Source organism: Spinacia oleracea, chromosome 3, assembly GCF_020520425.1.
Source record: "Spinacia oleracea cultivar Varoflay chromosome 3, BTI_SOV_V1, whole genome shotgun sequence".
NCBI lineage: Eukaryota > Viridiplantae > Streptophyta > Magnoliopsida > Caryophyllales > Amaranthaceae > Spinacia > Spinacia oleracea.
The window spans coordinates 108,014,172-108,034,809 of NC_079489.1; the positions used below are offsets into that span (position 1 = coordinate 108,014,172).

The 20,638-nt window shown below is 38.4% G+C and overlaps 1 protein-coding gene across 1 annotated transcript; it reads left to right on the forward strand.

The window, feature by feature from the left end:
• Nucleotides 1-15,253: 15,253 nt before the first annotated feature.
• LOC110788426 (uncharacterized) lies at nucleotides 15,254-20,514 on the forward strand. Its single transcript, XM_021993065.2, has 10 exons — nucleotides 15,254-15,847; nucleotides 15,959-16,096; nucleotides 16,871-17,059; nucleotides 18,608-18,745; nucleotides 18,868-18,989; nucleotides 19,068-19,200; nucleotides 19,279-19,408; nucleotides 19,511-19,590; nucleotides 19,674-19,808; nucleotides 19,973-20,514. The coding sequence occupies exons 1-10, from the start codon at nucleotides 15,359-15,361 to the stop codon at nucleotides 20,201-20,203; spliced, it is 1,785 nt and encodes a 594-aa protein (XP_021848757.2). The 5' UTR covers nucleotides 15,254-15,358; the 3' UTR covers nucleotides 20,204-20,514.
• Nucleotides 20,515-20,638: the final 124 nt, after the last annotated feature.

Consider the following 20,638-nt stretch of genomic DNA (forward strand, 5'->3'; position numbering starts at 1 on the left):
AAATGATTATGACATTGCCATGTCCACATAGTTCAAGAAACAGAACTACTAGTCATCTTGCACTCTAATCGTCTAACGTTTTCTATGCGTCCAATTTTATAGAAAACTCCGATTAGGGACCATTTTCAACCTTTGACATTCAAGTTCACTTGATAGACATTTCTTAGTCACAGGACTGGTCCTGACAGTCTATCTTGAATATATCGTCAAATTGAAGGGACTCATCATTTAATACTAAACCAAGATTAAATGGAATATGAAAATACATTTCATATATGATAAATGTTTAACCCCATTGTTTTATAACCATGGGCCTCTAACCCATCTTTAAAACATTTCATGGAATTCAAAGCTATGCTTGATTTCCAGTGCTACAACGTGAGTGTTGCTTCTCACTTGTTGCATAGGTTTAGTTATCATGCTTTGCCAATCTTAATATCCTTTTCATCGAATGTTCTTCGAGATATGATGATAAGATCTTTTTGAGTTTGTTTATTATGTGATCCAGTCTTTCTTACTTCGATGGTGGTTTTACTCATTTTGCAATGAAGGACCATCAAGTTAGCAGACGTTTTTCTTGCTTCAAGAGTGGTTCCACGCATTTTTCAATGAAGAACCATCAAGCCAGCAGATAGGTGATCTACCCAAGTTCAGTGAAGAACTTTAAACAACCCTGTTTTATTGCTTCTTAGGCAATAATTACTTTTACTTCAACTGCATAGGTTGCTAGTGATGCTTTGTTTGGATTTACCTATCCAAGCAGTTCATAGATATGTGGAAGACTCTCCAACTATATCTTAGAACATAGAAATTAATATTTTAATTTCCCACGCAACAACTCATGGTCTCCAACCCATGTTGCCATTTTCAAAACACGATGCTCTATAGCTCGTCTTTATCAATGGTTAACTCCAAAGGGTCTTGCTTGATCCTTTGCCAGTGTTTATGCGTGTAGCATCAATATTTAGCATATCTTTATTTCCTTGAATCAAGAACTATTCCTATGTACCTTTTCAAGTACCATAAGTATTTTTGATCTCAATCTAGTTGATCTTCACTTAGATCAATAGAGATTGGTATATGTTCGTTATGCCTAAAGCCATACGATACGTTTTTGGCGATCCTCATATTATATCATACATGATAAATTCTTTTGCAGAATAATTCCCAATTGAATTCTATTCATGTAACTTTAGCTTATCTAGTTTCAGTAGATACTAAATTCAACTAAATTCTTTGACATATAATATAGGTTTAAGAATCTCATTTAGACTCTTTGATGTTTAACTTAGTAAATGCTTATGCATAGTTCAAACATCCTTTACTTAGATTTATTCATATGGGTCGAATGTCTCCAATGGAGTCTTTCGTGTTTGATTTAGTAAATGCCATTACTTAATCCAAAACAATATCATAAGATCTTTATAAATGGATCTTAATACCCAGTATGTACTAAGTTTCGCCATGGTCCATCATTGATGAATAATTTCAAATCTAAGTCATTAGCATTTGAATGTTATTTCACAATAGAGAGATATGTGTGTGATACACATAGGACCAATTAAGTTTTATGTACTCCCACTAAACTTCTTATATATCTATAAGAATCATGTATATTTTATGAAACTAAAATACTTATTAGCTTCACTAAAATACATTTCTAATTCCCAATTGCTTGCTTAAATCTGTACTTAGATTTCATAAGCTAGCTTTCCTTTTCAAGCATTTATTTGGATCCACAAATCCTATGACATACCATGTACATAGTTTATTCCAACATTTGATTGAGGAATACGTTTTGTCATCCAATTGCCATATGTACCAATATGCAATCATTGCTTGAATTATAGACTTAAGCATTACGATTTTGCATGAGGTTTCAACACAATCCATGCCATGAATTTGCTTGTAACCTTTAGCAACTAATCTAGCTATGTGTGTGAACACAATTCCATGTTTGATGGTTTTTATCCATAAAACAAACTTGCAACCAATAGGTGTGAAACTATTCTTGCAAATCAACAAAATTTCAATTTTGTCATCAAAACATTGAGTATGTTTTATGGCCTCTAACCATTTAAAACATTTGAGTCTATATATGGCCTCTAACCATTTTAGGGAATCTAGGTTTCGTCATAGCTTTCTTACAAGTCATAAACTCATTAATCTACATGATAATAGTTTGACTGCAAGTTGTAGGTTTCTTCACTATCGAATAGAAGAATCTCATAGTTTCATTGACCAGAACTCTATGTTTCCTTACTATCTAATAGAAGAATCTCATAGTTCCAGTGACTTGAACTCTATGCCTACTTGGGTATAGAACATCAAACAATAGAATATCAACAGGCACTTTGAGAGTCCTTTGAATATTCTATTCTCCTTGAAGCACTTGTAAAGTCTTCTAAGAGATGTCTATTCTTTAAAAGCTACTTCTAAAGTCCTTTCAGAATAAGTTCGGATTTTCTGAAGCACTTCGAAAAGCCTCCGGAATGTCCGTTTATGTTTGTTGTTCGCCTCGAAAACTTTCGAGGTCTATTTTCTCCCACTTGTCATTTTGGAAACGAATCTCCAAAAGGACATTATTTCGAGCAAACAAACATTATGTTCTCAAAAATTTGTGGTAGAAACAATACCCTTGTGTCTTATTGGAATAAATCACAATGAAACATATATCTATGCTTGGGCCTTAGTTTGTTGAATAACAAACACTAAGCTCCCACTGAGTTTAGGAACTCTTTAGATATATTATGAAAAGATATTCTGAAATTACTTTTCAATAGCTTTGACGAATTTGGTTTAGTTTGGTGGTAGTTGAGCATTTTGTTTTAGAAATTATAGGAAAAGTCTTTATGATTCATCATTGATCGAATCAAGTACTAATTGACTTCGATCATTCCGACGTAGATATGCCATATCTTATGGAGCTAGATTGTGAAATTACAACACACAATCATTGATGATCATATTTGGTCTCAAGTAATCATCAACATGATCTATCCTAGATCTTTATGATTTCTTGCCGAGTGGATTTTATACTTCTGAATCTTTGAACTAGCCAAACAGATTCAACTTATATCACATTTGAGTAAATAAACCTATATTCACTCAAATCCATGTGAAATAATAAAGCCATAAAATCTTTCTTTAGCTTTGAACTCCATTGTCTAGGCGTTCTAACAATAGTTCATATCTTTTGTTACTTTCAACAAGTAAGACTAGTAGTCTTAAAATGATCTAGAAATCAATCAACTTTCAGAAGTCCATCAAAATAGAGCTTATGAATGTTAACTTGTTGATATGGTCTAAGCAACAATGCCAAAGATTTGTGGAACTCAAATCAAGGGGTTGATTTGAACCTAGTAAAGTTCTTTAAAGAGTTGTTTGTTTTAATCAAGCATATTGACTCAACCTGTAATTGACCATTTCATTCAAATAAACAAACAAACATTGTTTTTGTTTTTCTTTGAATGTGAGTCTTTCTGTGTTTGAAGCAGAAATTTAGGTATGCTGATTATGGAACAAAATAGCCATTAAGTTCCAGCCTTTGAAAGGACTTAAAACAAACTAGATGACCCTACAACTAATGTAGCATTGCCATGCTTCATTTCCCACTTGTAGGTCATTAGTGTATCCTAGCTTCCATTGTTTGAGTTATTACCGAAGTAAGAACCTCAAGCGGTATATGATACCAAGGAAGTTTGATTGCTAGGTCACTCCTCTTTAAACATAAACTTATAGGTAGAAACGGAATCGTAAATTCCTTTCATATGTTCCTTTGTTTTCCTATTTCTTGTACCCTTTCTTATAGTCTTAAGAATTGAATTCTTTAGTGTTGACTTTTATACTTTGTTAGATATGTCCAATGTCACCAACAAGGTTCTTTTCCATTTTAATTTATGTTGAATATTCTGTTTCAACTAGATGATCTTACAAGAAGCTTCTAAAGTTCTCTAAGCATCGATCTATTCGAATGTCTAGGGACTAGACTCATTCGAGAATTAAATGGACAAAGATATTAGGTTGTTAACCATTGGTAAAGCTGAGCGTTTAAGCTCAATGCTTTATGATCTCAAAACTACGTTGTATTTTGAATTCACAAGCACCAATCGGTTTTCCATTCGACTTTGATACTCGAAAACAACCATAAAAGTCGATATAAGAAACGTACATTTTAAATTGCTCACTTTCTCTCATTTCCGTGAATCGTTCTTGGATTCACTACCAATCGAGGAAATTTACTGTTACCTTTCTAAAAGGATTTATTGCAGTGCAAGATATTTAATTATAAACAATAATTAAAACATACATTGAAGCATGCAAAGTCTAAACATTTATCATGAATAATAACTTGAAATTAAAGCAACCATGCAATTCAAACAAGTTATTAGCATTTTATTCGAATTATGTGTTCCGGCAGGTGTGAATAAAATGATTCCAAGACCCTAAAATCATTGAAGAACTAAGCACAGTTTGTCGACTTAATCCTAGAACATCTTAGGTAAGCAAAAGCCTTTTGCTAATAGTCTAGAAACTATTCTTGGTTGATAGGTACGTCTAAGAACTTATTAGGTAAACCTATCGAATTTGCCACGACATAAAAGGACTCCTTACTTATATCGTTGAGTTTCACCAAAACTAACATGTACTCACAATTATTTGTGTACCTTGCCCCTTTAGGACCAATAAGTAACACCTCGCTGAGCGAAAACTATTACTAGATTGATGTAAAGGATATCCAAGCAAGTGTATATTTTGGCATGGCACCTTTTAACTCAATTTTTAAGTTTGGAACTTAAGGCTCTTACTATGTTGGTTAGATTTTAAGTGAACTAAAATCCTTAATCATGCAACATAATCAAGCTTTTGATCTCATGCATTTTAAGACATATTTAAAGCAATAAATAACTTAAAACATGCATAAGATATTTGTGATCTAGTATGGCCCGACTTCATCTTGAAGCTTTGACTTCAAAGTCCGTCTTGAAAATCTCCGTGGGAGGCACCATTTTCTTCAAATAGGATAAGTTATAACTAATTACAACTATTTGATGGTACGCAGACCATATTTGAATTAAAAAACAACTTTGGTACTTTAGACCAATTACATTCAAATTAATGGTACGCAGACCATATTTTCTATCCTATTTGGGCCATACTAGTCACTTCATAACCTGCAAAACAGTACATATACAATATATACCATTCACCCATTCATTATCATGAATGGCCCACATAGCTGGTTAGTAAAACACATTATGCATCACGTAAACATTTGCAGCAATTAATCAAGGTCACCAATAATCTACCAATTATTCAGTCCTTATTAATTCTAATCGAGTTGTTTTAACCTTAAGGATTTGTAGACCTAATCAAGAGTTTATGACTAAAAACGCTCCCACTCAAACCAATAAATTCATATGCTTTACTAATTTTAAACATAAAATTGTATTTCTAGTCCAACCGGAAACATACAAATTTAATTAAAATTTAAAGCTCATATAAATTTATAATTGAATCCAAAAATTTAATTTAATTTCAGTCGCATTTAAATTAATTCATGATTTTAATTTTAGTAAAATAATTAGAATAAATTCCATTTATTATAATTATAATATTCAAAATTAAAATCCAAGAAATTAATTCAAATTATTAATTTTAAAATTAATTAAAATTACGTGAACTGAAATTTTCAAATTAAACATTCAAAACGATCTAATCGTAACGCAAACACCCTACGCGTTGCACGCCCATGGGCCGTACGCACACAGCCATTGCTGGCCATGTGCGCGCAGCCCATGCGCTCGTAGCATAGCTGCTGCTGTCCCAACGCAAGCCTTCGCATAGCGCCCATCGCACGCGAGCTATCGCTCGCAGCGCGCGCGCGCGACATCGCTCGCTGGCGCGCGAGATCGCTCGCTGGGCGCGCAAGCTCGCTCGCTGCGCGCGCGAGCCATCGCTCGCTAGGGCGCGAGATCGCTCGCTGCGCGCGCGCGAGCCATCGCTCGCTGGTGCGCGACATCGCTCGCTGGGCGGGCGACATCGCGCGCTGTGCGCGCGAGTGATGCTGTGCGCAGCGCTCGTGGCACGCGAGCTTGCGCTCGCTGCGCGCGAGGCTGCGCGCACTTGTGCGAGGCAGCGCGCGTTGTGGCGCAGCTCGCTTGCTGCCCACACGCGACTGCCTTGGCTCGCCCCTCGCCCATGCCCATACGTTCATTGCTCGTGGCACACGACACAAGGCAGGGCTGCTGCCTTGTGCTCGTGCACTACGCCCTTGCTCATTGCATTCGTGCCGCACGGGCGACGAGCTCCCTTGCTCGTCGTCGCATGCCCGCATTATACAACACCCCTTAAGGGTAACACGAAGCGTCCATTGCTTCTTGCGTGCAAGTTATTTGAACGAATCGCATAAAATTTAAAATTTATATTTAAAATTAATGACAAATTAATAAATATTATTAATTTCATAATTTTAGGGCGAAAAATCGAAAATTTATTATCCAATTGATTTCCGATTGTTATGGATTCAAGTCTAGGTCATAAAAATTTAAAATTTATCGTAAATTTACAATTTTTATGGTGGTTTTTAATCATAGGTTTCTAATTAAATTACAATTAATTATGAAAATCAAATTAATTCTAAATTATTCTAATTTTCAACAAATTAATCATAATTACAAATTAGATTGCATAATTAACAAGACTAGGCATTCAAACTTGTTAAACATATGCAGTAGGTCAATCAAAATTCAAGATTTATCAACAGGAATCGCAAATATTTAATTTAACATCTTAAATTTACGAAATTTTGCATTCGAAAAACTAAAACCTTCGAAAAGTCATAGTTAGGCTTCGAATTTGAGAATTCTGGGTTCGGCACAAAAATACTATTTTTGTCAAAATTTTAGAATGCCTTTTACATGCGGAATTGACACAAAAATCACTCAATTCGGATGAGTAATGAAGAAACTGCCGAAAAACTGCGTACATATAATTAAATAAACGCAATTTGCAATTAATTAACAATTACGAAAATTAATCACCCCTTTTAATTCTTGCAAATTTGTAATATTTAACCATGTTCATGCAATTTAGATTATGAAAATAATAAGGGGCTCGTGATACCACTGTTAGGTTATGATACATATGACATTTACATAGATCATGCGGAAACAACCATTAACCCAGGAAACATATTATTTACACATAATCATATAGCATAATTAGATGCATACTCTTTGTTGCGTGCCTTCCCTAGCTGCGCCCGAACCGAACAAGAACAAGTCTTTTAGGACTCCAAGTGTCGTCCCTCCGTAGATAGTCCACAGCACGTCCGGATCCGCCTTAAGATTGACCAACTAGAATCGCCCTTAAGGTACTAGAAAATTCGGCACTTTTATGAGCAAGATGTGTTTTAATTTTCTCAAAAAAAAAACTCACTTTTGAATACTTTGAAACTTGTGTATAAATTATGACCCCTAGGCCTTTATTTATAGAGTTATGGAAAAGGAATCGTAATCCTAGTAGGATGCGAATTAATTGGAATTAGAATCCTACATGAATTCTATTTAATTAATTTATCCAATTAGGAATAGACATTTAATCATACACTGACTCTTGCAGATTCAGGAATCACGCATGAGCACAAACTCACACACACACGGCAGCCACAAGGACTGCCCATGCGTGCGAGCTGCAGCCCACGCAGCAAGGCCCACGCATCCGTGGCCTTGGCGCGCGCTGGGCTTGTGGCGTGCGTGCTTGCTGGGCGATGGCCTGGCTTCGTGCTGGGCCTTCGTCCGGCAGGCCTCGTCCGATGCTAATTCGTACGATACGCTTCCGATTAAATTTCCATTTCCGGAATCTATTTCCGATACGAACAATATTTAATATTTCCGATTCCGGAATTAATTTCCGTTTCGAACAAATATTTAATATTTCCGTTTCCGGAATTATTTTCCGATTCCGGCAATATTTCCGATTCTGACAATATTTCCGTTTCCGGCAATATTTCCGATTCTGGTAATATTTCCATTTCCAATAATATTTTCCGATACGTACCATGTTTCCGTTTCCGGCAACATCTACGACTTGGATAATATTCATATTTCCGATACGATCCATATTTCCGTTTCCGGCAATATCATCGTTTCCGGAGTATTCATTTCTTGCCTGTGACGATCTTAGCTCCCACTGAAACCAAGATCCGTCGGTTCCGAATATTCATAGATGGAGTATTTAATGCCATTAAATACTTGATCCGTTTACGTACTATTTGTGTGACCCTACGGGTTCAGTCAAGAGTAAGCTGTGGATTAATATCATTAATTCCACTTGAACTGAAGCGGCCTCTAGCTAGGCATTCAGCTCACTTGATCTCACTGAATTATTAACTTGTTAATTAATACTGAACCGCATTTATTAGACTTAACATAGAATGCATACTTGGACCAAGGGCATTATTTCCTTCAGGTAAGGGAGGGTAACTGTGAGATGGTTGATGTGGAGGGGCCCTCTAAGAAATTAGTTCCGAATATGGATAATTCTGGATTGCGGGTGGCGGTGGCTGCGAGTGAGCAGTCCCGCCTAGCTCAATGAGTATATTGAGTATCAACTGTAGGGGGCTGGGCAATCCTTCTGCAGTTGATGGCCTCCGGGACTTGATCCGGAGGGAGGCCCCGTCGATGATCTTCTTATGTGAGACGAAGCTGAGTAGTATAGAGTTCAAGCGAGTTCAAAAAAGACTAGGGGACTTTGAAGGGCTTGCGTTGGACTCGATGGGTCGTTCTGGTGGAGTAGCTTTGCTATGGCGGAGAGATGTGGACGTGGTACTTCGCACTATGTATGTCCATCATATAGATGTTCTAGCCGGGGGGTATGGGGGAGGTTGAATGGAGAATGACAAGGTTCTATGGATGGCCAGAGGTGGCTAACAGGCACTTATCGTGGAAACTTCTTTCTGATTTAGCTGTACAGACTCCACACCCATGGGTCTGTATTGGTGATTTCAATGAGATTTTGGTGGGTTCGGAGAAGTATGGAGGCAATGATAGAGCGGAATGGCAGGTGACAAACTTTAGGGAGGCGGTGGATATGTGTGGTTTGAGGAACGTACCTTTCTCAGGGTACGAGTTTACTTATGATAATGGTAGAGAGGGTGTAGATAATACACAATGCAGACTTGACAGGGTCTTAATGTCAGAGAGTTGGGTTGAGTTGTTCCCCGAAGGTCATTTGTGGCATTTGGATAGGGAATGGTCGGACCATGCTCCTATTAAACTGACCTTATGGAGCAAGGAGTTCCGAGTGTCTTTGGAGGATAAACCGTTTCGGTTCGAAGAAATGTGGACCACAGACGATGCTTGTGAGGATGTCGTGGAGAGTGCGTGGCTGGGGGGCACAATTTGGAGTCGAAGTTTGCAATGTGTGCAGGTCACCTAAAGTCGTGGAGTGAGGAAAAATTTGGTGCTATCTTTCGTGAACTAAAAAATAAACGGAAGAAACTACGGAAGCTTAACCGCGGGGGCCTTACCTCGACGCAACTGGCACAACGCAAGAGCTTAGTGAAGGATATTGCGGGTCTTGTGCAACACGAGGAGGTGTATTGGAAACAAAGGTCGAGGGTATTATGGCTAAAGGAAGGGGATCACAACTCCAAGTTCTTTCACCAAAAAGCGTCGGGTAGGAAGAAGAGGAACATGATTAGGGGCCTGAAAGACGACAACGAGGTTCTTCACTCGGGGGACGAGGCTGTGAGCTCGATTGCGGTGGGGTATTTTCGCAGCATGTTTGCTACCTCGAACCCGCCCCATATTTTCGAGGCTTTGAGTGAGTTCCAGGCTAGGGTCTCGGATGATATGAGTGCCTCTTTGCGGGTGGAGTATACGGCAGACGAGGTTAAACATGCCCTGGGTCAGATGCATCCGATCAAAATGCCTGGGCCGGATGGTATGTGCCCTTTATTCTTTCAGTCTTATTCGCACATTGTGGGTGATTCTGTGACGAGTACGGTGCTGGGAATTTTGAGGGGTGGTGCGATTCCGGAGTCTCTTAACAAAACTTTTATCGCTCTCATCCCAAAGAAGATTAATGCGGATTGTATGGTGGATTTTAGACCAATTTCGTTATGTAATGTAGTAAATAAATTGGTATCCAAAGTTCTGGCAAATAGGCTAAAGGTATTCTTGGATAAAATTATCTCTGTTAATCAAAGTGCTTTCACCCCGAGGCGTTTGATTACGGACAATATTCTGGTAGCCTTCGAATTATTCCACTATATGAAAATTTTAAAAAGGGTTGATGGTTGCATGGCTCTAAAGCTGGATATGTCCAAGGCTTATGATAGGATTGAATGGGGTTTCCTGGACGCGGTATTGGAGAAATTTGGTTTCGATATGGCTTGGAGGAATAGGGTTATGGATTGTGTGAGGTCGGTCACCTTCTCGGTCTTAGTTAATGGACGCCCGCCGTTGGAGTTTCGACTGGAGAGAGGTATTCTCCAAGGGGACCCCCTCTCTCCGTACCTGTTTATATTGTGTGCGGAGATTTTTTCACATTTAATCACACGAGCGGAGGAGAGTAACCTTATCCACGGGATTAAGATCGCCCCAAGTGCTCCCACTGTTAACCATCTTCTTTTTGCGGATGATTGTACTATCTTTTCGAAGGCCGCTATGGAGGATGCTAACTCAATTCAGGAGGTACTGACCCTATACGAATTATCTAGTGGGCAAAAGGTGAACTTCGACAAAACTACGATATCTTTCAGTCGAGGTGTGGGTGCGGGCCGTCGAGAGGAGCTGGTAGCGGCCCTAGGGGTACGAGTGGTGGAGGTGCATGACCGTTACCTTGGACTTCCAACGACCGTGGGAAGGTCAAAAAACGGAATTACAAAAGGTATAAAGGATAAACTGTGGAAAAAGCTACAAGGATGGAAGGGGATGGTGCTTTCTAAGGCGGGAAGGGAGGTTATGATAAAGGCAGTGGCCCAATATCTCCCTACCTACGCAATGAGTGTGTTTAAGTTCCCGTCTTCTTTCTGTGATGAGCTCCGGTCTCTTGTAGCGCAATTTTGGTGGGGGCAAAAGCAAGGGGAAAGGAAGATTCATTGGGTTGCATGGAGGAAGTTGTGTAGACCGGAAAAATGAAGGGGGTCTAGGATTCCGAGATTTCAAACTCTTCAACTAGGCACTTCTAGGAAAACAAGCGTGGAGGCTTATTCATTACCGGGACAGCCTTCTCGGCCAGATTTTGAAGGCAAAATATTACCCTCATGGCTCTTTTCTGGAGGCGGAGTTGGGTAACCTTCCAAGCTACACTTGGAGAGGCATTTGGGAAGCAAGGTGGGTGGTTCAGCGTGGTGTGTGATGGAGGGTGGGAAATGGAGAGAGAATCAAGGTATGGGCTGACCCTTGGCTTCCGGGAACTCAGTCCCCAAGGGTCCTCTCACCTAGAGGAGGGGCGTCGGCGGATCTGAAGGTGGGGGAGTTGATCAATCCTACCACGTGTGCATGGAATGTGGACCTTTTGGATCAACTTTTACTCCCCTTTGAGCGCGACAGAATATTAAGCATTCCATTGAGTATGAGGATGCCGGAGGATGTCTTATGTTGGGATCTTGAAAGGAATGGCCAATACTCGATCCGGTCGGCATATAGAGCTTTGTTTGGCGATGAGTGGGCGAGTGATGAAGTAGCAACCTCTAACCCCACACTGCTGTGGCGGAAGGTCTGGCAAACGAAAGTGTTACCCAGGGTGAAAGTCCCGCGTGGCGAGCATGCTTGGAAGCTCTCCCGACAAGGTGTGGTATTAGTAGAAGGGTGAAAGAGTTTGGTGGTAGGTGTGTGGTCTGTGGAGTCGAGGAAGAAACGGTGTTACACGCTCTTCGTGACTGCTCTCTAGCACGGAGGTTTGGCGTCGTAGCTCGTTGAGTCACTTAGCCTCCCAACGGTACTGCTCTATCGTGGATTGGTGGGAAGCTAGCTTTACTGCGCTCGGCGAAGAGGAGATGGGTAAGTTTCTTACGCTGTGTTGGGATGTTTGGGGGGCGCGCAACAAGGTTATCATTGCAAGGGAGGATTTCGACCCAGGTGGTACTGTGGTTTATGCTGCGAAAACTAGTGGCGAGGTGTGGTGTGAACTTATAGGGGCAAAAACAAGAAATGGTGGCATGGCCATCAGCAGTCCAGGAACGTGGTCTCCACTGGAGGAGGGGTGGGCGAAACTGAATGTGGATGCTGGAGTATTGGGAGAGGTGGGCTCAGGTGTAATACCCCATATTTTTGGACATTTTATTAATCATTTTATGCATTTTTTTTTATATATATTTGATATTAAATTATTTTGGAGGGAAAAATATTCAAATATTTTGGAGGGAAAATATTCAAATGTCTTAGAGGGAATATTATTTTCAAAACTGAATTTAAATTATTATTTTTGGATTTTATTAATTCCTAATTCTATTAGGAATCAATTTCGGAGTAAAAGATTTCTAATCAACTTAAAATCATTTTATAAATCCGAAAATTATGTTTAGTATTTTATAAAATCGGTTTTATATAATAAGATATTTATGATAAAATATTTCGGATTTATTTTGGAAAAATAAGATAATTCTATTTAAAATTGGATTTAAAGAGTTTTACGAATTCAAAATTCCCTAAAAATCCGAATTCTTTGAGATGAATTCTGAAAATTTCAGAATAAATCTTAATTAATTATTCAAGCCTGTGTTTAAAATTTCGTGATTTTATCTTTTGTATTTCTATTTAAAACAATTTTACTCTAAACCGAATATCACCAAAATCATGACTAGATTCAGAATCCTATCATAGCTTGAACACCAACCACGGCCATAACCCTTAGGGTTCCATTCTAACCCTAACCCTAATCCAATACCTATAAATACCCCCTACTTCATTCATCATCCTTATACAACCACCACGACACCCCCGTCGTGCACTCCTTGCTGCCGACGTCTACCTCTTGGTGTCGTGACTTCCACACCCCAATTGTTTTCAAAGCCTTCTCTTTTACGGTCAGTTTTTACTATTTAAACTCTTCTAAATTAATGTCGTAATTTTTAAAAGTGTATTTTTAAAACCATAGTTCAAATTTTTGATCTGTACTACTGTTATTATGCATGCATAACTCATGAATTAAATTTAAGGGCATTAGATTTATTTTTATTAATTTAATTGTTCAATCAGGAATTAATTAGGGTTTTATTTATTAATTGTTAGGAACTCGTGAGTGATCCGTAGCAGGATCAAATTTATCTTTGTGTGAGGTATTATTTAATCAAGGTACGTATGTGTGGCTAGATTATTATATGAATGAAATCTATGTATGTTTTGATTATTAACTTCAAATTATTAATTGTTTTCAAATTGAAAATTGTGAATTATTGATTTTGAATTGTTTCTTGATTTGTGAAAATTGTTTGAGAATTTTTGAAAGGTTAAATATTTTTCTTGATTTTAATATGATGATGGATTTGTTCAAGTGGTGTTTGAAATAGTTTGTTTGGTTTTGATGAGTTATAAATCTTTATTTCAAAATACATTGTTTTCTTTAAAAATAAATTTGATTAAATAAAATGAGGATTGTTGGTTGGTTTATCATATGGTTGGAACTGGATGGTCTTTCATGACATTATTGTACTTTTATAAAGTCTCAAGGTGGAATGGATTTCAAGGAACTTTTATGTTCATACGCATCACTTGTTGTGTAAGTCGAGGGTCACTTGTTGACTATTATTTTGGTTAGTACCCCAATGTATAGATTTGTGATGGAATACTAACTTGGGGGTGTGCACATTTAGGAAGGAAGGGAAGATAAGAAGAGGTGTTTGATTTTCATATTCTAATTGGAATCTATTTTTGGAAAGTTTCTACTTTTGGAATATTGTTATATTTGGAAAGTTTATATATTTGGAATATTTCTTTTCATGGAATGTTTCTACTTTTGGAAAGTTTCTATTTTGGAAATCTTAATTCTTGAAATGTTTATACTTTTGAAAAGTTACTATTTATGGAAAGTTACTATTTATGGAAAGTTACTATTTATGAAAAGTTACTATTTATGGAAAATGAATCTTCTATGATTTCAATTAAGCAAGTTTGAATTAAATGGTTTGTGAAAGTATGTTCAACTATATATACATGTTTTATATGTCTTGCATATATTCGTACTTAGCTTTTGCTAACCCGTATTTTCTATTTGTTTTGGCTTGGCCCTGTTCACCTTTTGGTGAGCAGTTTTCAGGAACTTGATGTGATGATGTGACATGCTTGCATACGGGATTAATGGAGAGTTCACTAGTTAGGATTTATTTTTCTAAGTTGGTTTCATTTGTGAGTTCAGATTTTAGTATTTAAATTTCAAGGGTTTATTGAATATACACTATTATTATTTCGACTATTATTATTCAATAAAGAAAAGTATTTGAGTTATTCCGCTGCATTAGTTGAGTTAATTAGCTTTTAACGTAATCACGTGGCGGTAATACTCCTAAGTTTCTCTCCATGTTGGTTTTATTCAAATAAATGTTGGTTTTAAAAAGAGAGAAATTTGGGGGTGTTACATCGAGTCTAGGGGTTATAGCTAGGGATGGTGAAGGTGGGGTGCTTGCTTGTGCAACGCATCAATGTCGAGAACAGTGGGAGCCCCTAATCGCTGAAGCAAAGGCAATGGTGTACGGGCTGCAAATGGCTAGAGAACTGGGGCTCCGACGAGTGATAATGGAAAGTGATTGTCAGGTACTAATTCATGCGTTACGAGATGGACCAAAAGCCTCAAGTAGTTTTCTCTTTTGCTAGAAGATATTTTTCATTTTTGCTCGTTTTTTGAGGTTATTCGTTGGTCCTTTGTCAAACATAGTGGTAACAAAATTGCCTATAGCTTAGCTCATCTCCAACCTTTGGAGTTTGGGAGTAGAACATGGAACGATGAGTTCCCGACTTGTGTTTTGAATGGCGTTTTAGCCGATTTATCTAATTAATCTCCCCTTGAGAGTTCCTTCCAAAAAAAACTTACCACATGAAAATCTCTACGGAGTATATAGTTAAAAAAGGATAAACGTATACACACACAAAGTGAGTCACTCACAATTGCACGTCACTCCCACCACACCCAAAGCAACACCTAAGGAATCTTGCAATTTCATTGGCCCCATCTTCTCCCGTGTTAGCTTGCACGACCCATTGTCAATCCACTTTATAACCAAAACTAAGTCAAACTTGGGCTACCTTCTCCTCTATAAATTCCTCCTCTTAATTTCTCTCTCTTTCTTCCTAACTTTACTCACCTTCTGTCTTTTCTTTCTCTCTCTAAACTCTAACCAACAACAGCAACGCCAATGGAAGATTCAAACATCCATTACGGCTTCGAGGAAGCCACCGCCACGGCCGTGCCTACCGCCAACCACGGCTGGCAGAAGGTTACTTATTCCAAGAAAAGAAAGAATCAGCAGCAGGACAACAAGCAGAAGCCCGCCACCGCGGTCGCCGCCTCCGTCGGTTCTTCTGTTGATAAGGATGGAAACGTTTTCCGAGCAATCGAGCAGCAGTCGGAGGATCGCCACCGTCGAATTGTGGAGGCGCAGAGGAAATCTGCTGCTTTCGATGATGACGATGATGTTGCTCGGAAGCCTAGATCGAAGAAGCGCGATGATTCCGATGACAGTGAATCCGATAAGGAGAGAGAAAATGGTAATATCGTTGAGAAGGGTGATAACAAGGAGAAGAAAAAGAAGAAGAAGGCTGATAAGAGACCTAAGGTGTCGGTTTCGGAGGCTGCGTCGAAGTTGGATGCCGGTGATTTGTCTGCATTTCTCATTGATTTGTCGGTGAGTGGATCAAACTTCGATTTGATTGTTTAATTGTGGAATTGTATTTGATTTGAATTGAATTGAATTTTAATTGTGATCTGCTGATATTAGTGTTCTTTTGTGTGTTAGGGTTCTTATGAATCTCATGAGGATATACAATTGATGCGATTCGCGGATTATTTCGCACGGGCTTTTTCAGGGGTGAGTTCTGCCCAGTTTCCGTGGGTTAAGTTATTCAGGGAATCTCCAGTAGCGAAACTATCCGAGGTGAGATTTTTAAGTCTCCTGATCTATGTTGTGGCAACTCTTGCGATTTTTAGTGCAATTCTAAATTTCAATATTATTTTAATTCTGTTATTTAGAGCTTTTGTAATTGGAAATGATCTGTTGCTTGAATACATGCTGTTCGGTTTAGAATTAGTATAAGTCTATGGTACATGTACATATACGATGATACTAATGCTTGAGCTGGTAGAGGCTACGTGATATTGAATTCGAGTTTTATGCTCATGAAAACACGTGGGTTAATGTTAGTATTTTGAATTGGTGATCGTTTTTTTTATTTGCTGCGGACCACAACTGCTGGTATTGAGAGACTTCCTTATCTTCCTACACTGAGAATAGTTGTCCTTTTATGGTTTAGAATTTTACTGTAAATTTGTGGGGCTTCACAACCTCGTATCATATTACGAGAGTATCTATGTTTTTAAACACTTGAGAAGAATATAACTTTTTCGACATAATATTGAACTGTTTGGATGTCTTTGAGTAACTAAGCTGTGATCTTGTCCAACTCCACTCCCTTCTTTTTTTCTTTGTCAGAAAACATCTGGGTGTCGATTTTTTGTATCAATTAACTTTGGTTATATAGAGACATAGAGTTCGATAAGGCTTCTATTTTGTTGTCTTTTCACTTTGTATATTTCACTATCAGCCTCACAGGATAGTTTTTTTCTCGACTTGCAATTTTTCTTAACTATGTAGCTATTTTATTAGGTTAAACCTGTCGTCTAATGAGGTCTTACTTGTTTCTCTGAACAGATCCCTATCTCCCACATCCCTGATGCCGTTTATAAGACATCGATTGACTGGATCAGTCAACGTTCAGTGCCCGCCCTTAGTTCCTTTGTAATTTTGCTACTGGATAGTATTCTTGCGGATTTAAACCATCAAGTCCCTAACGTGAAGAATGCTAAAAAGGCAACTCAACAGGCACAATCCAAATCTCAGGTAATTATGTCCTTGAATGTGCTCATCTTTAAGTCTATATCCTATCAGAATTTTAAGGTCAAGAAGGCCGTGTCGTGGCGCGATAAGTCAAGTGTCTACTTGCTATCCACGACGTCAAGGGTTTGATCTTTGAAAACCTCTTTATGAAAAAAAGGCCAAGGCTGCATACATTTGGACCTTTCCCAAGCCTACGTTTAATAGGGGAAGCCTTGTGCGTTGGGTACCGACCTATAATTTTTGAAGTCATATGATTATGGTTTAACAACAAATTTAGAATCAATCATACTTAATAACCATGTTGATATTGAATGTAAAACAACGAAACAGAAAACTGGAAACATGAATGGGCCCTTAGTTAAGATTACGTATTGCGTTGTTGAAGATAGCTGTCAGTCTGTCACACTCTCACTCTCTTGTGGCCACTCCTCTTCATCCATGAACCTAAGATGAAATTGGTGATATCCCCAATCACTCTTGGACAGATTCTGATGTGCTTAATGGTAACTGGATGAATTTTTCTTACTTTTTTTTTTCAACGAAAGCAATTCTTGAACAAAGCTTTTAGTTCATTTCAGTTGGGCGTCTAACCGTGATATGCATTGCCTCTTCTCTTTCCCAGTTGATTGATCTATTTAGTATTTACTAGGAGTGCTAAGGTAAATAAACGTAGTTGATACTTGCAATGAAGTCCTCGTGGAGATTTTATGGTTGCCTCCGCATATTGTCACATTGCAACTGAATTTTACTTCGAGTATCTGGCTTTATAATAAGTGGCAGAATCTCTGATAAATTATAACAGCCTTCTTTTACTAGACATAAATTCTTTCTATCAATTGCCTTGTTACTTAGTATTTTACTTCATCTTCATTCCTCACCATAACATATATCCTTGTCTGAGTCTTTGCCTAATGGTTGTGGATGAGGAAAACTGAGTGACTCGTCTGAGTATGAGTGATCTTCTGAACAAAGAGAGATTGTGTCTACCTGCTGTCACTTCTAACCCAGCCAAGCCTTGTTCTCGGTACAGTAGCGGAATCGATGGTTCAGTTGTCACTATTCTGGTGTTTGACTATCTCTAAAGGTTGTAAAAGCTCGGCATATAAGTTTTTTAAGGTAAAATTCATAAATTACCTCTGGGCCGAGGAGGGGGGTGGGAATGGGGCTGATTAGCTTGAGCCTAAGATACAGCATAGGATGCGAGGAGAACACTGAGTTCCTGTTCTCTTTACCTTCTTTTTACTGTATTGAAGTTGTTCTTTAGTGATCTTTGTTTTTTGGGTATTAGATGAAAACTGATTTTACTGAATTTTTCATGTTAAAACTGCTTTTTATTCCAAGTGTACAGGGCTAAAAATAATTTTTTTAAGGTGAACAGAACAGGGCCAAAAATGCTACAACGTTCTTCACTGCCTGACATATAGATCTTTTATATAGTGAACAATTGGCCGTATAACTCTCTTCACTCTCAAAGTATTCTATAACAGTTTTTTCAGTTATAAGATATATGTTGTGATTGTGCTGTCGTAAGAATGTTGCTATCTGTGGCAGGTTGCTTTATTTGTGGTTTTGGCAATGGTCTTAAGGCGAAAAGCTGATGTTCTTGTTAGTTTGCTGCTTACATTAAGGGAGAACCCTAAGTATCAAGGACAAGAGAAGCTTACCGTCATCATATGGATGATATCTCAGGTAGTCTTTGACTCTTGGAGAAATGCCACAATTTTTGAAGGATATTGAGTTTAAATTTTTAATATGCTCGTCTCCTCTGACTGCCTCATCTTCTCCCTAACGAAGTTAACTGTTCTGTATAGGCCTGTCAAGGAGATTTGGCTGTTGGCTTATATGCTTGGGCTCATAACCTCTTGCCATTGCTCAACAGCAAATCCACTAGCAATCCACTTTGTAGGGATCTGATTTTGCAGTTGATTGAAAGGTTTGTAATAATTGCACGTCTTTTCTATGTCACATCTGTTGTGCTTGCTGTTTAGTAAATAAATTTTGTTAATTGCAGAATTTTGGTAGCCCCAAAGGCTCGTTCTATCCTGGTTAATGGAGCTGTTAGGAAAGGAGAACGTCTAATCCCTCCAGCTGAGTTAGAGATTTTGATGCGGGTTACATTCCCTGTGTCATCTGCCAGAGTAAAGGTGTGTAAGATTCATAAGCATCATCATAATGTCCTTTTATGTAGATGTACCTAATAGCCGGATGGGGATTCTTTGCAGGCAACTGAAAGATTTGAGGCTGTCTACCCAGTCCTGAAAGAAGTTGCTCTTGCTGGCGCTCCTGGAAGCAAAGCAATGAAACAAGTTACGCTGCAGATATTTGGGTTTGCAATTTTAGCAGCTGGAGAAGGTAATGCTTTCCTGCTACAGTCGTCCCTTGCTTTCTTATATAAACATGCATTTCTAAGATGTAGAGATATTTATGAATTTGTTATGTGTACTAATTTTGCAGGCAAGCCTGAGCTGGCTAAAGAAGCCACTGATATCACAGTTTGGTGCTTGGCTCAAAACAGTGACATTTATAAGCAATGGGTAAAATGATGATCCCATTACTCTTGAGCATTCAGTTTATCGACAGGGTTGTTTGATATTCGTCTTCTATGGTTTACTTGCAGGACAAAGTGTACCTGGATAATCTGGAGGCAAGTGTCTCCATTCTGAAAAAGCTTTCTGTACAGAGAAGGGAACAGCATGTCAATCAGTCATCTATTGAGACTGTGAAGCAGACTGTGAAGAGTTTCCAGCAAAAGGTAGCTTCCTTCATCTTCACCCGGCCTTTTTACTTTTCATCTTTACTTGGAGCTGTAGATTGACAGATAAAATTGAAAGAGAGAAAGGGTTTGAAATCAGCTTATATGATTATGTTAGACTTTGAGCTATTATTTAATTTTGTATTCTTCTGCTTTTCTCATAGAATGAAAAGGCATTAGCTGGTGAGAGTTCAGGACAAGCAGCTCTCCTCAAGGATGCTAACAAGCACTGTAAAGTGATTTTGGGAAGATTATCACGTAGTCATGGCTGTGTGAAAGCCTTGTTTTTGGTTGCTGTTGCAACGGCTGTCGGTGCTGCTGTGATGTCTTCTAATGTGGAGTCGTTTGATTGGAAGAGGGTATCTGTGATGCTCAGCTCCTTTCAATCTTTCTAAAATAAGAACGCTTAGTGGCCGTGTGGTGCCACTTCTGCTGTTCACTTGGTTCATAATATACATGAGAGGAAGCAGCATCAGCAAGTTTACCTCCCGCAATAACCATCTAAATAGATCGTCGGATACATGGAGTTAGGATGAGAGGATCGCCACAAGGCTCACGGCTGTACTTGATAGTTTAATTCGGTCCTTGACATTTTTGACCGATTTGATTTTCTGTTAATTCATGTTAGTATAATACTTGACACACATGCCTGTATGCTGTATTTGTGGACTATGATCTTTAATTTAATTTACAGGGTGTTTATTTATGGAGTTTATTTTTGAGTTACCAAGTTCCTTGTTTGGTAACCAGCAGTTCTGCTCAAAATTAACGGCTTAGGTGGTTAAACCAGCTTTACAAGCGGATTACATCAACGTTTAGGCGTCAATCCT

Coding starts and splice junctions, on each gene's coding strand:
- LOC110788426 (XM_021993065.2), top strand. CDS start 15,359: ATGGAAGATTCAAACATCCATTACGGCTTCGAGGAAGCCACCGCCACG. Junction 15,848..15,958: donor CATTTCTCATTGATTTGTCG/GTGAGTGGATCA, acceptor TTTGTGTGTTAG/GGTTCTTATGAATCTCATGA. Junction 19,201..19,278: donor TGTCATCTGCCAGAGTAAAG/GTGTGTAAGATT, acceptor GATTCTTTGCAG/GCAACTGAAAGATTTGAGGC.